This window comes from Halichoeres trimaculatus, unplaced genomic scaffold (genome assembly GCF_033239565.1).
Source record: "Halichoeres trimaculatus isolate MK-OKI-2021-1 unplaced genomic scaffold, fHalTri1.1 fHalTri1_scaffold_5, whole genome shotgun sequence".
NCBI lineage: Eukaryota > Metazoa > Chordata > Actinopteri > Labriformes > Labridae > Halichoeres > Halichoeres trimaculatus.
In genome coordinates, this window is record NW_027437183.1 from 20,553,372 (window position 1) to 20,573,636 (window position 20,265).

Below are 20,265 nucleotides of genomic sequence, written 5' to 3' on the forward strand. Positions count from 1 at the left end.
TCAAGCAGTCTAGGATGATCATGCTCTTTTTTTTTATGAACCAAACTGAGTAGATTGATCCAGTTCTTTGGTTAAAATCATGGAAGGTGAATATTTCTTTAGACAGAGACAGGCTGGCTTTGTCCTCTTCAAAAAGAGATAGTTTGATGCTTAGTTGAGATTATTACTCTTGCTTCATATTTCAGATACTAAAAAGACAAATCAGCTCAGTTTAGTCTCAATCACATCAGTGTACTTCTCTTTATGGAAAACAAATCCCTTACATCAAGGTTTGAGAATGCAGTCTATAACCCAGGCATGTCCCAGTGTGGCCTAAGGTCATTTTGCAATGTATTTATTATGTCACTGAAATGAATCATGTTCAAAATTATGTGTATGTTTACATTTTTTGTCAAGGTAACTAACAAAACCTAATACCATCTACTTATGTCTCACTAAACACATCAGATGACACTAAACTAGATTAAAGTCATGAAATGGAGCAGAAAAGGAAAAAGTGGCACATAAAAACGACCCTTTTCATCTCTGTCCTCAGGAGTAGAATAAATCAGAAGGTCTCAGACCCAGCTCTTAGTGAATACCTAGGAGGATTGATTGTTAAATGCTGTTTAAGAGCCCTCTAAAATATATATATATATATATATATATATATATATATATATATATATATATATATATATATATATATATATATATATATATATATATATATATATATATATATATATACACCCCGTACCTGTAACCAAACAAAATCACATTATTCTAAAATTTTACCCTGAAATGTTTCTGCATTAGTCTGTGGAATCCTAATGAGCAGATACTAGAAACTGAACTGTCCTCCTAATTTAGATTCCAGTGTAAGTGTACAGCCTGGTCCGTAAAAAGTCACAAATGAGCAGCATTTGTTCTCCTGCATAAGTCAGACTGTGGTACAAAGCGTGTGAAGTAAAGGCCTGTAGACAGAGGTGAAGAAAGGAGCAGAGATCAGAGCTTGAAGAGTGAACTTACACTCAGGTCGAGTTCATGAATGTTAGATTTAATTTGAGCACTTATTGAAACCATTTTAGCTGTCAGGCTCCCGCTGCTGTTCCCTTTAATGATGAGTCATACTCTACAAGGTAATGTGTAATATTATTGCACAGAAAGTAGGCCCACGTAGAACAATTGACCTTTTTAAGTACATCTATGATTCAGGCTGATAACTGCCTCAGAAAACACTCCAGAAAATGAGCATTAAATGCAGCATATCAGTCAACTGGACATACAATGTAAACAGAGGCAATGAAATGTCACCAAAACATGATGCACGCAAGCTTTACCCTTTTCATGTCGTCTGGAGCGGTTCTGACATTCATGCTGCAGGTTTGCACTAAAACTCAGAGGGTGAGGATTTGAGCTTGGGCACAAACACGCCAGGCAAACATGTCATTTTAAAAGCAGATGAGGAGCGCTGCAGCCTGTCACTGATGCTAGGTGATAACAGATTTTCATGCTACAAGTAGCAGAGGAAGAAGTGTTTAAAATGCATCCGATGTGACAGGCTCCATAGCTGTTATCAGTGTCTGCAGGCTGCAGAATTTAACACATTTAGCCTCAGATGATGTTTACCGCTTTTAAACCTTCATGCCATGTCAGTTAGGGATTTCTGCTTCACAAACTGCTGCTAATGTGACAATGTGTTTGAATTTTACAGAACTGTTAAAGTAATTATATGTTTTATCATGCGGTACTGCTGTGCCGTTTGTCGCCTTATTAGTCAGAGTTGCAAAGTTTAACAATATAATGTAATCCTTTGTTTAGGGATAATTGGATTGTTGGTCTCAGAGATGTTGAGAACTGATAAACAGAGTGACTCCAGCAGCTGTTGTAATAGTGTGAAATATTTCAGAACTTTTTTATTTACCTCAGGTTTCTGCCTCGCTGATCCACCAAACAAACTGATTTCCTCCTCGCAACAAGAAGTCAGACACCAGCCTCATCTATATGCATGGATAGATGTGCCATCAGGGATGCAGAGTCCTCTCAGGTGTCTCAGGTGATGGAAGAGAAAGAGGAAGACAAATTATTATGTTTTTTTCAAGACAAGACTTTTTTCTTTTGTCGTTCAGTGGCTCTGTAACCATGGTAAGACGGCAGAGAGTAGGAAGCTAGAGAGAGCTGTCAGTCTCTAACTGCAACTGTAATCATCTTCCTCTGGTGATGTCTGTGGGCTGTCGACTTGCGTGAGTTACCTCAGCAGAAAGAACAAAGAGTGCAGGGTGCCTGAGGAAGCTTTAGCAACCTTTTGTCTTACTGTATCAAGTCTCACCCAGACACTCCGACCTTCTCTTTTCTTTCCAGCTCCACCAAATGACAATGACAGGCTCTTTAGTCCGACAATCATCATGAATCATTCATAACATGTCTCTGAATAAGTTGCAGCTGATATCTGAGAAAAATGGAAGCAGGAATAAAGATGGCTTACTGAAGGACAGCCAACATGAGTAGTACAGAATCTGCTGCGTTTTTCCTCTCTGGATGCCTTCATCTCGGACGTTAACTTTCTCATACACATTAATCCTTTAAAATGTTTTATTTATCTACTGACAACGTTTGCAAATGATGTTGCAAGATATTCAAGACTTTTGTGTTGTCATGACTGTCAGATAAATGGGCATAGTCTCTGTGATGTCACTCATCCATTTCTGATATGGTATTCTGAAGCCTACTGTAGGTGGAAGTCATACTGGAAATGGTAAACTTAAGTAGCAGGCTTCAAGCCTCCTCGCTAGCAGCTACAGAGTGCTCACCTGTTAGTCAGGTGAGCTGTGCCTCCGACTGAACAAACTTGTGATCATAAAAGTTCTAAACTTTTCAGTTTTGAGAAAGTTGTTGGTTTTAACAGATCAATTAGTATTTTAATGTTTGTAATCCATTTGGGTGTACTTTCTGATATTTTTGTTGTACTTAGTATAAGGGACAGTGTCAAGTAAGGGTTGGTATGATGTAAAAATCAAAAATCTGCTCTGAACTTGATTAAACAACATGTAAGATGCTTTTTTTTAATGCGTAGTTTTCATTCTGATTGTTGTCATAGTATTTTATGTCACGTTTTTACAATTTTTAACCAATTATAGAATCAGTCCCATTTGTTTGTTGATGAGACAATTTTGTGGTGTTATCACAAAAACGTGAAAGCATTAAATAATCAATGTTCTAAGAAGTTATGCAAGTGTACCGAAGAAATAAGATATTCATTTTGAAATATCATTTTAAAGTATGTTTAATATATTTCAATTTTAAACTTGATAATATGGGTTTGGTTTACTGAGCAGGTCATTATGCTGTAGACATCAATATTTTCTCTCTATTTTGGGGGGGTCAGCTGGTTTTAAACACATTTTGAATTTCATTTCTACAATGTAGTGGACTGCCAAAAACATGTTTGTAGTAACTTTTTTGGCGCAATATCAGATTTTCAAAAAAAAACAAAAACAAAAAACACTGTGTACACCAGTCATCATCAGTTACACCAAATGGCCAAGTCTTTCACCTGTAATACTCTGTGTATGTTTGTGTAAGAGTATAAGTGGTCCACTTTGCCATTTTTAAGAGCACAATAAAGTAAGATAAAGAAAGAGACTCTCTGAATGATCCAGGATTTTATAAAAAAGGGCTTTTTCTCTTAAAAAGTCCCTTATAAAACTGTGATTAATACTCACAAACTCCTCACGGTAGCTGACACACAGTAGAAAGTCAGACTAATTAAGCCTCCATTGACTTGTTCTCCACATAAAAGCAAGAAACTACTGAATTGACCAAAAACACCACAGTCCAATTTGGTTACAAAAAAAAGAAAATAAAGAAAGATACGGTGCAGTTGCCTTTCAGCATTCAGTGTTAAAAAAAAAAATCCTTTCACTACCTCCGGCTAACAGGCAAATAAATAATCCACTCCCAAATGATTCTTTATCCTGCTCCGGATAAATCTCTTCCTCTGAGATTGAAAGGGTAATTAACCGCTGCTCGTGGCCAATATTCACTCAAGTGTTACGCAGTTTAACTCATGGAGTTAAAAGGTAGATAACATTCACTGTGATTGTCATGATACTTACTGAAAAAGCAATACAATAAGACATAATGGCACAAGCACAGCCCATGAACAAGAGTTTCACCACAGAACAATCATTTGGCAGCCTGTTCCTCCAAACAGTGCGGCTTTGGCATGTGAAAACCCTGAGCAGAGTTTTATTTCAGCCATGGTGGAGGTTGACAGCCATGAGAGCTAAATGTGTTTTTTCTTTGTCCTACCAGCTAGAGAGCGGTTGTTTAGGCGAGGTGCGAGGCGTTGTGGGAGCCCCAGCTGCACTTTGCAGATACACAAGCCAGAGCTTTCATGCCCAGACCCATCAGGATGGCCCTGTCAGGCTGCTATCTCTTGGGACTTGCTGTTGCAGTACAGGGGGATTAAAGCTTTTTATGGAGCCTTTTCACAGCCAAAGGTGTGCGCAATAGCAGCCTGTGTGCCATTTTCCTCAACAAGGAGTGACTTACACCTTGCCGGACGTTTAAAGAAGGAACTGTGCTGGATGAAATTTTTCATTCAATTTGGAAACCTAATTGGACAACAAAGAGAAGAGAACATTTGGAGGGTTTTAACCAACACAAGTGAAAAAGAAAAAAAAGGGAGGAAGACAATCCTCCTTTTGTAGCACATTGCTCAAAATCCAGTTAATTATACTGACGCAGAAGTGTGGTAAACTGGGCCAGACTCAGCTTTGTGAAGTGAGAATATAACATTGTTTGTTTGTTTTCAGGGTAATGCAAGAACTGTTGGTAGATAATGCTAATAAATTATGGAGCATTTGTAGTTTCAGGTGTGTTACTTTTTGTTTCAGGTGACTCACTGAAGCAGAGACCATTCTGGAAACAAAATAAGTGGCATTTTCAGATTTAGCTTACAATCTGTGACAATTAACAATCCCTTTGGCCCATGTGTGATAAATTGCCTGCAGTAGAGGCCCATTTGTTCCAGCTTTATCTTAAAGTCTGCTTCTGAGATGACTGAATTATCTATTATCAGACAAAACTGGAAATGAGTGGAGACCAAACATAGATTGGAGCTTCAGATTTGAGCTATCTAACAGATTGTGGTGCATTTACATGCAGCTCACCCCAAGGACATGAGTGGGAGGCTGGTGCTCAATCCTGGTCACAATAACAGGTCAACAGCTATAATTTGCCTCTGCAGCAAACCAGAGGACTGCAGAGGTTTATAAATAAGGAGGGCATACTTTGATATGGGGTCAAACATTTTAAAGGAGACAGTTTTGGAAATAACTTAAGGCCACAACTTTTATGAGGACATGTGGATAAACACTGCTTGTGATGTTAAATACACTGAATCTTCAGAACTTGAGACTTTCAAACGCTTAGAATGAGATTCGTTCAGTTAGATTATCCAGACTCATAAACACACAGTCCTCTTTTCATCTCTGAGGTGTTTTAACACTTTCCAAATAGAAATCAACCTTTGCTCAACCTTGCTGTATAAATTTGATACAATTAAATATTGTATAAGAAGAAACAAGAGCATGTTTTATGTTTGGGGGAGTGGAGACAAAAAATAACATTCAGATTTTTACCTTTTACAAGCTGAAAAAGCTGTAAAAGCTCTCTGTTTTTCAGAGTACGGAATTTAATCAATGTACAGTTTTAACTATAATGCGTGCTATGGTGATACATGATTCATGTATTTTATGTGTACATTTACATTTATGGAATTTGGCCATCATAAAAAAAAAAATAATAATAAAAATCAAGTACACATATGTGCTTTTCTTAGTACTGTTCTTCGAGTTACCAACCAATACATTCTTCCAGAGTAAAACAACATTTTTCTCTGTTCTATAAAGAATGAATTCACACAGTTTTTACCAGAAAGTTTTACAGCTAGGCTATTCCAAAATAAATGTGTATCACTTTCAGGATGTTACTCACAAAAATTTCAATTTGCATCCATATGGTATCTGATTTGATTTCATTATGCATGTTTCTGTGTGTTCGCCTCCCCTCTGTCTTACCTTCCACTGGAGCTGGGCTGTCAGAAAGAAAAAGGACAGAAGAGCAGAAGAAAGCTAGACAGGAGGATGATAATGCATCAGTTAAGCTGTGATCATGTTCATTCCAACCCATATGCAGTAGTTATTCTGTAGATTCTACAGATGCTGCAGATACAGATAGTCTGCTCTGGACTCTAAACTATCTTACAAACTGAATTTACAAAGTTTGCTTGTTGTTGAGTTTTAACCAATAGCGCTACATAAATGGAGCGAGCCTACAAGCAAGTGCAGGCAGAGCTGCACTGCTATGCACATAGCACATGTCTCAAGCTTCATATTCATCTCCCAATCACGTACCTGGCCCCCCAGTTGGGTGGTCTATTTAAACTGGGAATCTCCCATCTCTCTCTCTCTCTCTCTCTCTCTCTCTCTCTCTCTCTCTCTCTCTCTCTCTCTCTCTCTCTCTCTCTCTCTCCCTCTCTCTCTCTGTCAAAGCCTCTGCTGCCCTTGCCTTGACGCAAAAACTAAAAATATTTGCTGTTTAATAAACAATACAAACGAGAGTTGTCTGACTGAACTGCAAATAAATACCTTAACCAATAACTTTGCATCCTGGGAAAAGTTGGCTTGAACAAAGTAAAGTAGTGTTAAATAAATGTTCTCCATTCATTTGATCCAAAACAAATACACCCCTTGACTCACAACTTTACGACAGTGGATGATGGTGCTCTTTGGAATCAGAGTCTTTATCCAAGAAAGACTGTAGCTTTACCAGATGGTCCTCGCAGAGCCTTTAATAGAAATTGCCTTGTCTTTATAAGTGCACAAATAAGTATTAATTATAAGAAAAAAAAAGCCCTCTTTAAATACTTTGTCAATTTGTGAATGGTGGGATGTCCAACTTTCTGGTATTTCTCCTCTACCTGCTGGAGATGCTGTCCGTGGTGCTGATGTGTGGATCATCAGTGAGCGTGCGCTGCCACCCAGTGGCTGAAAGCGCGCTCACTGAGCGAGAGGGAGGAACCAAACACACTCGGGCATGTGTTCCTACCCGAGGTTAAGAACATGGTGCACACTAAATACTAGTGTTCTGGCATTTTTGTTTCGTTTTGGTGGATTCTCTTTTTACGGAGGTAAGACAGTTATTCTGTATTTATCCCGGGACGTACATCATATAAAAGTGCGAGTATGTAAACCTGGTTTAGCTTCAGCCATTAGCTTCATAACGTCACCTGTACAGGTAGAATGACAGTTAGGCTCTTTGTGGTTACAGTTTGTTAGCTTTAGCTTACCTGGAGATGCTAACAGCAGACTAAAATTACCTTTTTTTGTAATATTGTTTTATCCATAGACTGTAGAATATAGATTTTCTTTGACTCACTGAAGGAGCGTTAGTAGAAATATAAACATGTGACAACCCACTGTAGCTATCTAAAAGTGTACAGACAGGTAACAGGAAACACTCAGCACGTCGTCATAGTTGTGTCTAATATTATAAACGTTTTAAAGTGGAATATACAGTTATATTTTTCTCAAACCCCAAAAAATAAAAAAGTCACAGCAGGGCTCAACCACGGTCAGGGCAGTGTTTGAGATAACGTGTAGACCACCAAGCAGTTTATTTCTGTCTTCTTAGGGAATGCATCATTATCCAGCCCTATTAGTAATAATTGCAATGGTTAATTTGTAAAGGGTTTTAACAGTTGGCAAGATTTTAGTCAATATGTTATCCGCAATTAATACTTTTAATAAATATCAGGTAAAATGTGAATGGAAATAACAAGAAAAAGCTAACTTTCTCATTAAATCTATGTATGGACAAATTAAGAACTGGAACAATTAGTCACCTCACTTTGATGTCCTTGGAGAAAAGAACCTGTGGAGAATAAACCATTGCTGTGATTGTATATATGAACAATGCTTAGCAAATTTGTTAGACGGTTATAACCACCCAGCATCATAAAGTGCTTTAAATCTGACTCTGTTTTTCAGAGATTTTCTTTTGCTTCTCTCTGATTTTATTTTATTTCTTTTCACCTGAGTTTATGCTTTTACTCCCAAATTTGTGCCAGAAAACTGGAATTCTCTGAGAAGTCAGAAAGCGATCAAAAATAACAAATAACCATTGAAGCATTTTTTTTCTGTTCTGTCGAGGTACACAAGCAAATAATTTTTCAATCAAAAATAATAATGTGCTTAACTTTTTCTCTGCTTCTTTGTCAGCACATATGAGAATTCAGGGATAATAACAAGTATTTCACTTTAGCATTAAAAATGTAATTTTGATTAAAGAGCTTGCACATACCGGTGGATTAACCGTAGAAAAAACTAAAAAAGTTTTGTTTTAGAAATCAGCTGTATAATGTTAATTTGGGGAAGTGGTGGCAAACGCACTGTATGTGTATGCATATGGGCAGCACTGGGTAGATGCCCCCCCTAGTGAGCACCAAGGATGTTTGCATGTGGTTATGTACAGCCATACAGAGGGAATATTTCTATAAGGACTGAAATGAACCCCTTGCTCAGCCATCTTGACCTATTAACCTTTTTGTTATTGTTTAGACTTGTATTTCTGTTTGTTTGTGTCCTCCCTGTTTTGAAAGCTTGAAAAATTCAATTAAGATTAAAATAGTGTAACTTGGTTGTGGGCGTAGTTAGTGTAAACACTTGAAAACATCCATCTTAACAAACAACTGTGTCATTTAGCACTCTGAAACAGTGTGATTTCTTGAGTAAATGAATATGGGGCTACATTTTTTTCCAGACAGTTTCATTCTTTACCCAGCCCATGGATTGACACTGGCCAGTAGAGATGCTGCTCAAAGATCTTCCCAGAGAGGCCCTGATGCGGCCGTTGTCCAGGAATGAGGTGGTAGGCATGCTGCTGAGGCTGACCATCTTTGGAGCAGCAACCTACTACAGCATCAAATGGGTTGTGGACGCCATGGATCCCACCGCCAAACAGAAAAGCCAAGCTAAGAAAAGGGTATGTGTTAATTAACATATATTAGAGAGAGGAGTGGACTTGGTTGTTTGTCCAGGCTGTACAAAAGATGTCCTTAATTAGAAGTTTCCAGATGTAGAAACGTATCATCTCAATATTAAACCAGCTCTCACATTTCTAATAAGGTAGACCCACATGACCCTGTGACTGCAACTAATGTACTGTGGTTTGTTCGTCAGTTTTTAAAATAGGGTTGCTTGGATCACCTGTTTCCTTGTCAGGAAGAAAAAAATATTGAAAACAATTTGTTTTTATAAGATAAGCTTAAGAAATTAAAAGAAGATACTGGAAACATTTTGCACATTTCCTGTTTTATTTCCTCTGCTCCAGCTGATGTGTGTGACTTATCTCTGCAGGCAGAGCAGCTGATGAAAAGGATTGGCGTAGAGGGGGTCAAACTAACAGAGTATGAAATGAATATTGCTTCTCACCTAGTTGATCCACAGACTATGAAGGTAATATCTTAAATCCTCAGTCCATGTTATTGATATTTCTAAGTCTTGGTACATTTAGACTTTTTTTCAACATACTCCTCCAAACAGAATGTTTGACAGTTGTCTCCCATCCTGCAGGTGTCTTGGAGAGATATCGCAGGTCTGGATGAAATTATAAATGAGCTGCAAGACACGGTCATCCTGCCTTTTCAGAAGAGACACCTTTTAGCTGGATCCAGACTTTTTCAGCCTCCTAAAGGTATGACAAAAAACATCTGAAAAGAACAGTGGTAAACTACTTCAACACATTTCTTCAAAGAGGGAATGTTGAGCTTTTTTTGGAGCTTATATATTCCTACTTGTGTCACCCAGCTTTGTAGCTTTATAGGATTTACAGCTCAAAAAATCCCTCTCTCTTTCTCACTGTTGTGTCTTAGAAAACTCTTATTCAGGCCGCGGTCACACTGGCCAGTACAGCCCGCAGTCACACGACTCCAATATAAACCAGACTTAAGGCACATGCATGGCCCATCAATGCCATTGTGAAGCATCTGTTTACACAAAGTGTGATCTGAGCAGAACCAGCACACTAAGATACAGAGACACTACTACAACTTTGGGGACTTTTTGGCTTATGTTAAGTCATTTTGGTCTGATGCAGCCCTCTGATACCACCGTTATTGTTTAAAATGATTGTCAAGAGGAGCAGTCACAGCGATCATACTTGATGTCCATATGTTTGTGCTCTTGTGCATGAAATCGCGCTGAAGCACACCTCTCTGAAGCGCGCTATAGAGGAGAAGTTTACCATGTCTGAACACGGCACACTTGCGGTCACACTGGCCAAATAAACTGGACTTAAGGGTTGAACCGAGCTTGGGCACAGTTTGGATGGCGCTCTCAGTCTGTTTGAAACATTTTGTTTTAGCTGCTGCCTCTTTTAGGCTCTCCCCTCCACAAACCCCTTTTCTTCTGATTGGATCTGCCCTCTGGAGGTCTGTCAGGGCAGACCTTGATGTTTGAGGCCCACCCCTCCAGCATGTCATGAGCCAATTAGATGATTGTTATGTGATGACCTCATCATTTCAGCAAGTCTTGTGAAGATCTGTATCACTGGAATGCTACTTTTAGAATGGGCTGTTTTTATCAGTTTACAGAAAAGTTCAGGGAATTCTATTAATATTATAATATAGATATTTAATTTGAAAATCTGCATGTTTAGTATAAACAACCAGCATTATTACTTTATGTCCATTTTTGAAATATCAGAAGGCGTAATGCTCCCTCGTTATGGTTCATCCTAACAACATAAGACTTTTCGTGCAGTAAATATGGTTGATGTAAGAATAAGCTGCATGCATAACATCAGGTATTATTTACCTCAATTCACCTGGTGTCCATCTATATATGATAAGCCATTCAAGGCCCCAATGAGGCCTAAACAAACCCCTTAAGCTTCTTGTCAGATATGTTTTTGTATGATCACCAACTTATTTCGACCCTAAATTTTCAGGTGGTGTGTTAAAGAAGCATGCAACTGTTCAAGCAGTTTGAATATGATGACCCTCGAAGTGTGCCTGTGATAAAATGATTAGGTGTTTTTTGTGGCTTCTTTATGTGGGTTTTACTCAGTTAACTGTCTCTTGACAAGTTTGTGTGAATAGTTGTTCCTCTTATTGTGTCAGGGCTATCATAGTCTGGAGACCTGTTGAGGTGTGTCCTGTCTCTCCCCTAATGATAGCTTGGATAAATTCCAGCTCCCTGTGAATCTGAATGGGTTAAGCTTTAGATAATGAAAGGATATTGATAGTGGACCTTCTAAGTTTGCCTCTCAGATGTCGTCTTCCTTTTTGTTTTATAAATTCATTTACTGCATTGTGCCTCCATCCACAGCTTCAGCTTGTGCCAAAAAGTATCAGACAGGATTCGTACACTTGGCAGCCTGACAGTACATGATCACTTAGAGGAATATTTAACTTTCTCCATTTGTTTTTATCATTTGGCACAAAGCTTAACACAGAGCCTCAGGATGAGTCAACCTCCAAATTTAACTGGTTTTGGGAATTCAGTTTCATTGCTTGTCTCCAACGCTTATTCATATCATTTAACTTTTTAATATGCAGTCAAATCTGGGCCAAGTCTTCAGTTTGCGCATGTGTCAGGCGGAGATAACAAGAGCTTGTTTTCTTCCAGGTGTTTTGTTGTTTGGTCCACCAGGATGCGGGAAGACCATGATCGCCAAGGCGACAGCCAAAGCCTCTGGCTGCAAGTTCATCAACCTTCAGGCCTCCACTCTGACAGACATGTGGTACGGAGAGTCCCAGAAACTGACTGCTGCTGTCTTCTCATTGGCTGTCAAAATCCAGCCCTGCATCATCTTCATCGATGAGATTGGTAAGAGCTGATACTGTAGACATGCTAATATATCTTGTGGATGGATAGATTTATGCTCTTTATACTTAAGAGTAAAACAAGCTAAAAAGCTGGTAACATGTTTACTTTGAGGCTTTGGCAGGTTCTCTGATGACACACCTCACTAAACGGTTTCTTCTTTCTTGGCATCAAATTATCTCAAACTAAATGAAGACATTTCCATCCTCCATTTCCAAGCCTCTTATAAAAGTGTTTTGTCAAATTCAGTCATAGTATTTTCGCTTTGGGGTGAGGAAATATTTTGATGCATCGATTCATTAATGTTAGTAGTTGTTGCAAAGTTTTAAGTGCATAGATTTACTCCCCTTGCTGTCCAACTTGCTGTATTTGCTCTACTTTCTGACCACTGACAGTGTTTTGATTTCTCAACCAATTCTGTCTGCTCCACCTCTCTGAGAATTTTGCCTCATATTCCTCGCTTCTTCCCCATTTAAAGGTTAAATACAGATTAATTCACTCTGTTTCCTCCCCATGAGCTTTTACAAAAATATTCCAACCCGCTGATCTCTGGTTTGCAGATGAGATTATCTCCACCTTTCATTGTGCTCTTTGTCTTATTTGTTGTAGAATCATTTCTGAGGAATCGTTCCAGCCTGGACCACGAGGCCACCGCCATGATGAAGGCCCAGTTTATGAGTCTGTGGGATGGCCTTGATACTTCTGCGACCACCCAGGTAACACAAACAGAGCTCGACTTTATGAATTATCCAGATCAGGAGTGTCAGATTTGGCCCGTTGGATGACTTTGTAGAGTGAAATAATTAGAGATGGGAGCATCTTCAGCACAAAAGAGTTTGGTTCTCACTTTTATTTGTGAGTCATGTTTTGTTATGTCAGGTGGGCAGGATTACTACACAGATGTGGAAATGAATATAGATTAAAAAAAAAATAAAAATAGAATATCTAGATCTCTCTCCCTCACTCGGGTTGATCCTCACACACAGTTTCAACAGTTCACAAGCAGAGATTAAGATTTAAGTCATAAGAAATACACACACAAAATTAAAAACAAGTGCATCTTGGATCTACTTGTGCATCTAAAAAAACGTGTAAATAATAATAATATAATAAATAATAATTTCTGGCCAATCACCGATTTTTAAAAAGCCTGACCTGCCAATACCAATTTGGGCTGATACCAATTTTTATTTTTATATTTTTCTATAAGTGTAAGTACATACCTTCAATGTTCCAATCTTATTTTATTGAAAATCATTAAACAACACCTGTGAAATAGTAAAATCTTTATGTTTTAACTTAAAAAACCAATTAAGTGTCCTGAGTTTTAGGTCTCAGAGCAAAAAGCAACAATTGCTTGCTGTCAGACCTTCCTGGAGGTATATAAGATCAGTTCCATATGTAAGGATGGGACGATCACCGATCCCCCAAAATTAAGAAAATCGTACCAAGTGATGGGCCGACCGATTGATGGGCCAATGGATCGATCGATGCATGTCTAGTAAAATATTTTATGATAAATCTCTTCCTATGTTTACAAGAATTTCCTGCTCGAGCATTGTGGTTCTTCTGATTTTAGGTGATGGTCATGGGAGCCACAAACAGACCTCAGGACGTTGATCCAGCTATTCTGCGTAGGATGCCCGCCACTTTTCATGTCGGCCTGCCGGTAAGACTCATACACAAACATGAGCACACACACCCTACATCTGTAGTATGTACATTAAACTACAGGTTCAACAAGTCAGTCATGATGTTTTTAAAAGGATGTTCGTCACATTTATTAATCAATGTCCTATATGTTTACTGAGGGATTTCAGCCATGTGTAAACAAGCCACATGTCTCTAAAAATGTCTCACAGCTGCTGTTTTATCCACTTAAAGCCCAGAGTACGGAACACAGTTTATACTTCTTCCAGTTCAGTGAGACGGGAGATACATTAAAAATTAAATATCACACACTGAGCAGTCTCTTGTCTCTGCTCAATTGAAATTGTGTCTTCTTTTTTAAAATCAGTTATCAAATGATGGTATATGTCACTGGGCAGTTGAAACACCACTTGGGCAAATGACAGAAAAGCTCGTTTCTTTGTCTTTGCAGAGCACAAGACAAAGACATGACATCCTGAGGCTGATTCTAGCAGGAGAAAATGTAAGATGTGATTTCTTTTCATCCCAGTTGTCTGCAGCAGCAGTCACTCTCTTCAATGCTCTCTTTTGTCATTCTCAGAGACCATTTCACACCTGTATCTTCCCCGTCAAACCACATTACAGTCGGTCTGCTCACCCATGAATGCTGGCACTCGACAGTGACAGCTAACACATGAATTCTATGTAACTGTGTCATTTTGCTTTCATGCTTTTCTGCTCAGCTGAGCAACGCCATTAATCTGAAGGAGATTGCTGAGAGGACAGACGGTTATTCTGGCAGTGATCTCCGGGAGCTCTGCCGTGATGCCGCCATGTATCGAGTCCGTGACTACGTCCGCAAGGAGCAGATGAGGCAGATCGCTCAGCAGCTAAAGGACAGCGAAGAGGAGGAGGAGGAAAAGTATGAGTCACATCCAAACACCCACAAGATTTCACAGTGCTGTGTCCACCAAGCATGTCTTTGCTTAGCTGCTGTACCTGCCCTGAACACTGTGAGGTTAGACTTGCGTGGGCTTCTTAAAAGCTCATAGCAGTGTTATTTAGAGCGTTGCATAAATTTACACTGTTTATCTAAATGTTTGACTTAACGCTGCCACAAGTTAATCAGTGTATTTTCAATTAAAAAAAAGGTTTGAAATTATTCAGTTTTAAATTGTATAAGAGACAGCTTTAAGCTGTGCAGACTACTGTACTGTACATCATTTATTACAATGTACAAGATGTTGATTTTAACACCATCAGATAGTTTGATAAAAGGCTAAATATCTGATCTGTGTAACCCATGCTTCGGCTGTTGCTAAGCAACAGTTGAAAGCCCTCTCACAGCACAACATTATTTCAAAATAAGAAATATTTTTAACTTTTGATTGAGTGCTCTGAACATTCAGAGCTCAGCTCTAGACAGCATTGAAACAAAGCTTTAACTTATTTCAAGTGAGTGTACAACAAATACTCAAGGCTGTGGTGTAGATAAAGTGCCTTATAGGTGTGAGGCAGTTAAGTACAGTAAATTTAAGCTGAACACAAGGTTCTTGTGCTTAAAGAAAGGATGAGCCTCAGTGAAGAAATTCACCATGATACTGTCTCTGCTGATAATTCCCCTACTGCATTGCCCTCAGGTTCCTAAAACTTTAAAACCTGAAGACTGATGAGAACCAAAAGGCCAGAGCATCACTAGAGTAATCAATCCTCAACCTCTTATCAGAGAGGCTCAACACTTAGTGTGGCCACATTCAACAGACCCAGACTATGCTACTCTTAGCCGCCCCAACCCTTGAACACAACTAACAGAGGACAAGTCTGTAGTAAGAAGTTAGAAAGAAGACAGGGGAGATAGAGCTAGGACAAAGGGCTGGTCTAGGCTTGAACTCATCCATGAACTTGTAATATTTCTTCTCATCCAGATCAACTGATGGGTCCTAATTGCTTTCCCTGATACTTATAGACAATGTTTATGAGACTAACATGAGGTGGAGGGGTTTAACCGATTTAAAATTAAAAATTTACTTAATCAGATATCAGACAGTTCCTCATTGCAGAAAGTTGGTATGGCTTTGAAAACATTGGTATTATTGTCACCCAACTTACTATTCAAGTTTACTTCAAGATTTGCTTTCAGGGTAAGGTCAAAACCTTATCCTGCTTTAATGAAAAAGTTCACATTTACATGAACGACGAACATCAGCATTTTTCAGTTGGCATCATTTAAGAGGAGTTATTCTGCTTTCCAGTATGTTAAACATGTCTATAAAGTAACAATGCTGGATGTTTATATAAAACATGCAGATTTTTTAAGCACTACAATTTTAGCTGTTGTAGAAATCCATGAATCTGTCTGTAAACAGCTTCAAAAAACAGCATGAGATCTTGTCGAGACCTGCTGAAATAATGAGGTCATCACGTAAGGGTCTCCTAACTGGTTCATGACACGTTTAGATGGCGGGCCTCAAACACCAAGGTCAGCCTGCTGCTTGCTCTGCTTGTGACCGGCCTCTAGAATGCTTGACAATCAGTGGGAAGGGGGTTTGTGGAGCAAGAGACCTTAAAGAGACACTTAAAACAAAGCATTCCAGACAGAGGCGGAAAAAAGGGTTTTCTAAAACACTAGTGAGAGAAAATTGGGATTTTTAGAACTGTAAATTGTGTAAAAGCGCAGTACCAAAGGTACTTAAAAGCACAATGCTCCCTCTTTAATAGATAAAGTCTTTTTTTTCTTTTTGTATGAAGTCTTTTTTGTGTAACTTTTCAAATGTCGTCTTCTGCACTGAGGCAGCCTTGTAACTCTGCTAAAGCCCACAAGTCCTATTTGTGTTTTTAGTGGAGCAGCTTCATCCCTGCATGTTTGTTTTGAGGTACCACCAGATCACATTGCAGGAAGGCTGATCTTGTGAGAGGAGGGGCCACTCACGGTAGAGAGAATATATCACGAACAGATCTTGGGATAATCAGAGTTGAAAACCTGAGACTATTTTTCTTCTTCATCCAAACAGTACTATTTGGTGTTGTTATCAAATGTGTAGAGTTGGTATGCATTGTTATCACTGCTCCGTTTTACCTCTGACCTTCTGTGTTTTTTCTATCAGGCCTGTGGCTGAGGACCGATTGCGGCCGGTCACCCAGCTGGACCTCCTTTTTGGCCTGGACAAGATGAAGGAAGCAAAGCGGGCCACAGCCTACATGTTGCCCAGTGTGTCTGAGGTTCCTCTGGACTAAACACCAGCTATGTGTCTCCAATGGGACATTTATCTTCTTGTCATAGAGTCCATGGCGTGTTTCTCAAGCAGAGGCTCCTCCAACAGGTCACAGGTGCTGTTAGAAAAGTCAGCAAACAGAATTTTTTTTTTTCATGTTTATCTAAGTAGGCAGCTGTTGTTTGGAGCATGGTCATATCAGCACAGCCCTGCTTCATATGTACAGTTACAGAGCATTCAGAAGGTGAATGTCTCAGAGAAGAGACTCATCAGGAGCAGATCAAAGTCTGCTCATTTCTTAAGAGGGAGAAGTTTAAAAAAAAAAAAAAAAAAAAAACTTTTGATCCATTCACAGTCACTGCTAACAATATGACTACTATACACAACAAAGATCTTTAAACCCTAAAAACCTCTGATTGGAACATATATGAGGGAATCAAGAATGGTGCTTCATGACTCCCCAGTCATTCAAATTCTGGACTCCAAACCATGCAGACACTTAGTTCATTTCAGATCATCAGGGACCACTTTGGCTTTTCTTAAACCGTCTTAAAGAGAAATCAAAGAAAGGGATGATTCAGCTGAACTTAGCTTCTGGGATCAGGTACATGACACTAATGTTATCTCAGCGAGTTGTATGTTAGCAAATGATGCATAAATGCGTTTCAGTTTACACCACTTTGGCCAAAACACAAGAAGTTTATCAGAGAGCTATTTTATTTCTAGGATCAACATAATACATTAGCTATCAAATATATCTAAATGTTTGTTTTGTTTTGTTTTGAAATCGAAGGAGAAATATTTAATACAACTCCATCCTCCTTCCTTTACCTTGTGTTGTCGAACCCTGAACCCACTTGATTTTTAACCAAAGGAATATTTTCTTGATATTTTTCAACAATCTGACATTAACCTTGAAGCCATGGCTGTTTGCTTCTTGTATTTGCTCTGTTTGCTCCTCAACATCTCAATGTTTGTTTTGTTTTAATAAGTAAGTTGCATCGCATTCAGTCAGTGTCAGGTTGTGACATAAAACTGCAGTAATGTGATAATCCTCATACAATGAGTTACTGCTCCCAAGGAGTGCAACATTTTAAAGTTTATTTTCTTAATTTTTTATTTCAATAACTTCTAAAAGTTAACTTAGTTTTGTTGATACTGCTAAAAAAGAAAAAGAGTAAAGCCATATCTATCATGGCTTAAATTTCAAAATATTACTTCATTATTTCTTAATGGTGACCGTAGCTGTTAAAAGAAAATAAAAAAGCAGCCCCATTTTGAATAGTGAAGAAAAACATTTAGGTAATGACCCACCACTTAAACCATGTAACAAAAACCTCAGCTTTAATTATCAAAGTCAAAGCTGTAATAAGCACAGCTGTTATTATCTTACAGTTAGATGTCTGTATAAATATACTCACCTGTTAGATAACTGCTCAGTTGTTCCCTTTTGGTAGCAGGTATGTTTTATTGCGATTGTGCCGTGTGCATGTTTATTAATATGGATGCAAAGCTGCATTAACGTTAAAGCCAAGACTTTGTAAAGCCGGTTATGTTAAGCTATTGGAAGCAATGAGTACTTTAGAAAAAGACAATGGAGATTTGAAGGTTCCACAGTTTTAAGTGTCATATTTATTGTGTTTTTGTTCATTGTCTTAGTTTGTTTTCTAGATTAGCTTGTCGAATCACATCATGAGTGTCAACGTCTGAAATCACTTCATCACATCAGGTTTTCCTTGTCTTTTCATTTCACCTCTCCCTTTAAGGAGAGCATGTCTCTAAACTCCTCCACTCTGTCAGCTGTGGCTGTGAAGTTGTGGTAACACGCTGTTCCTCTGTATAAAAAGCTTCATTATCTGCCACATGGTCGCAGCATGCAGCCTTGAATCCCTTCGAGGGTCTCACATGGACCTTCTCTCCTACACAGTCCAAGAATAACAATTCACATTTTTGATTCAACAACCACATGGTGGCGCTGCAGCCTCACTGTCCTATCACTACAGGGCAACCAGAGACACAGACTCCTCACACTTTTATAACATTACGGTGAGACAACGAAACAGAGAGCCCCATTAACTGGATTGTTGCTCTTCATTAGAGAACCTCAGGTGACAGTGAAAGGTCAAATGTTGCTATGTGAACCAACAACCGTGTCTGTGCAGCTGACGGCTCACAGCTGAGTGTGTAGAGGAAGAAGAATACCTTTCTAAATGCTTCTCAATGCAATATTGGCATCAGGTCATTCAGTAATAATGGAATAAAAATGTTCATATGTAGTTACTGTAAATGAAGCTGTTAATTATGTAAATGTGTGGAACAATATGTACATTCATGTGTTGTAAAGTGTATTTATGAAACTACCCTGAGGAGAGTATTTTTCCTTTCAACCAGCAGATCTTACCTCAGTTATTTGGGCATGGTTCTGTTCGTTATGTTCCTGTAAAGCGTGTTAAATGAAATAAATCTCATCTCTTCAAAGCATCACGGCCTGTCTTGTGTCCCTGACAAACACAGTCAGACACAACATGATGACCACTGACAGCTGAAGTACCATCAGTCATGTCTTTGGAGTGGCACCTGCCAGTGTGGTACATGTTAGACAGCGAGTGAATGTTTTGTCCCTGAAGTTGCAGCGCTGACAGCAGGAAAAATGGGCAGAGAGGAGGATGTGAGTGATCCTGATGAGTCTGTGATGGCTGACAGCTGGGTACCAAAAAACGCAGCTGTTATCTGCAGATCTGCAGTGGTCGGCACCAGAAGGGGTCCAAGGAAAGGCAGTTTTTAACCATCAGGGTCAGGGCTGAGGCTCATGATGGCTGGTCTGTGTGGTCACATCCAACAAAGAGACAGCTGTAAAAGTTTGTGTTATTTCTAGAAAAAGATCACAACAGAAAACCTCTGGTCTAAGAATACGAAGCCATACAGAGCAAAACTGCAGTTTTTTGAGAGTCCATTTGTGGCCAGCTGCAGAAACACCAGAAACCACACATGGAGCAAGACAGAAAAGCCAATATTTACAGCAAAAATAAACAAACCGACCACCTGTTCCATGAAACAGTTTTAGACACACTTTACATTGGATGAATTTCTTCTTAACTCACTTTTTTTTTTTTAGTATTTCTGGCTGACTTGAAAAACAGGTTGCCACACTGTCTTTGAAGAGGCTTAAAGGTCTGCCTCTTTCCCTCATCTTGACTCAAATAAAGCTTGGATGAGTTCAGCATTTCTAATATGCCCCTAATTGACAATGGGCTTTAAAACTCTGTCTTAGAAACAAAAGTGTGGGGTCAAGGTGCTACAAATGCAACTCCAATTGTCTCAAAGCTGTACAACAGTGGGACAGACAAATGTGGCCTGGAAGGTCATGACATCATTTTCAGGTGTGGACTTGACCTCCAAATCCCCAGATCTCAGCCCAATTGAGCATCTCCTAAGTCTGATTTATAGATCCCACCTCACAACTTCAAGACTTAAAGGACCTGCTGCCAACAGCTTGGTGTCAGACACCACAGCACACCTTCAGAGATGGGAATTCAGAGGGGATTAGAGCC

The 20,265-nt window shown here is 39.0% G+C and overlaps 1 protein-coding gene across 1 annotated transcript; it reads left to right on the forward strand.

Moving 5' to 3' along the window:
- Positions 1–7,067: 7,067 nt before the first annotated feature.
- On the forward strand, positions 7,068–19,181 carry atad1a (ATPase family AAA domain containing 1a). Its single transcript, XM_074671213.1, has 10 exons — positions 7,068–7,177; positions 8,809–9,030; positions 9,405–9,503; positions 9,621–9,741; positions 11,676–11,876; positions 12,483–12,589; positions 13,453–13,542; positions 13,975–14,025; positions 14,246–14,424; positions 16,607–19,181. The coding sequence occupies exons 2-10, from the start codon at positions 8,857–8,859 to the stop codon at positions 16,734–16,736; spliced, it is 1,152 nt and encodes a 383-aa protein (XP_074527314.1). The 5' UTR covers positions 7,068–7,177; positions 8,809–8,856; the 3' UTR covers positions 16,737–19,181.
- The last annotated feature ends 1,084 nt before the right edge of the window (positions 19,182–20,265 follow it).

What these genes read in the sequence shown, in the direction of transcription:
- atad1a (XM_074671213.1), top strand. Translation starts at nt 8,857, where the DNA reads ATGCTGCTCAAAGATCTTCCCAGAGAGGCCCTGATGCGGCCGTTGTCC. An exon ending in ACTTTTTCAGCCTCCTAAAG is followed by an intron (nt 9,742 to 11,675) that starts GTATGACAAAAA and finishes GTTTTCTTCCAG; the next exon opens with GTGTTTTGTTGTTTGGTCCA. An exon ending in TGATTCTAGCAGGAGAAAAT is followed by an intron (nt 14,026 to 14,245) that starts GTAAGATGTGAT and finishes TTTTCTGCTCAG; the next exon opens with CTGAGCAACGCCATTAATCT.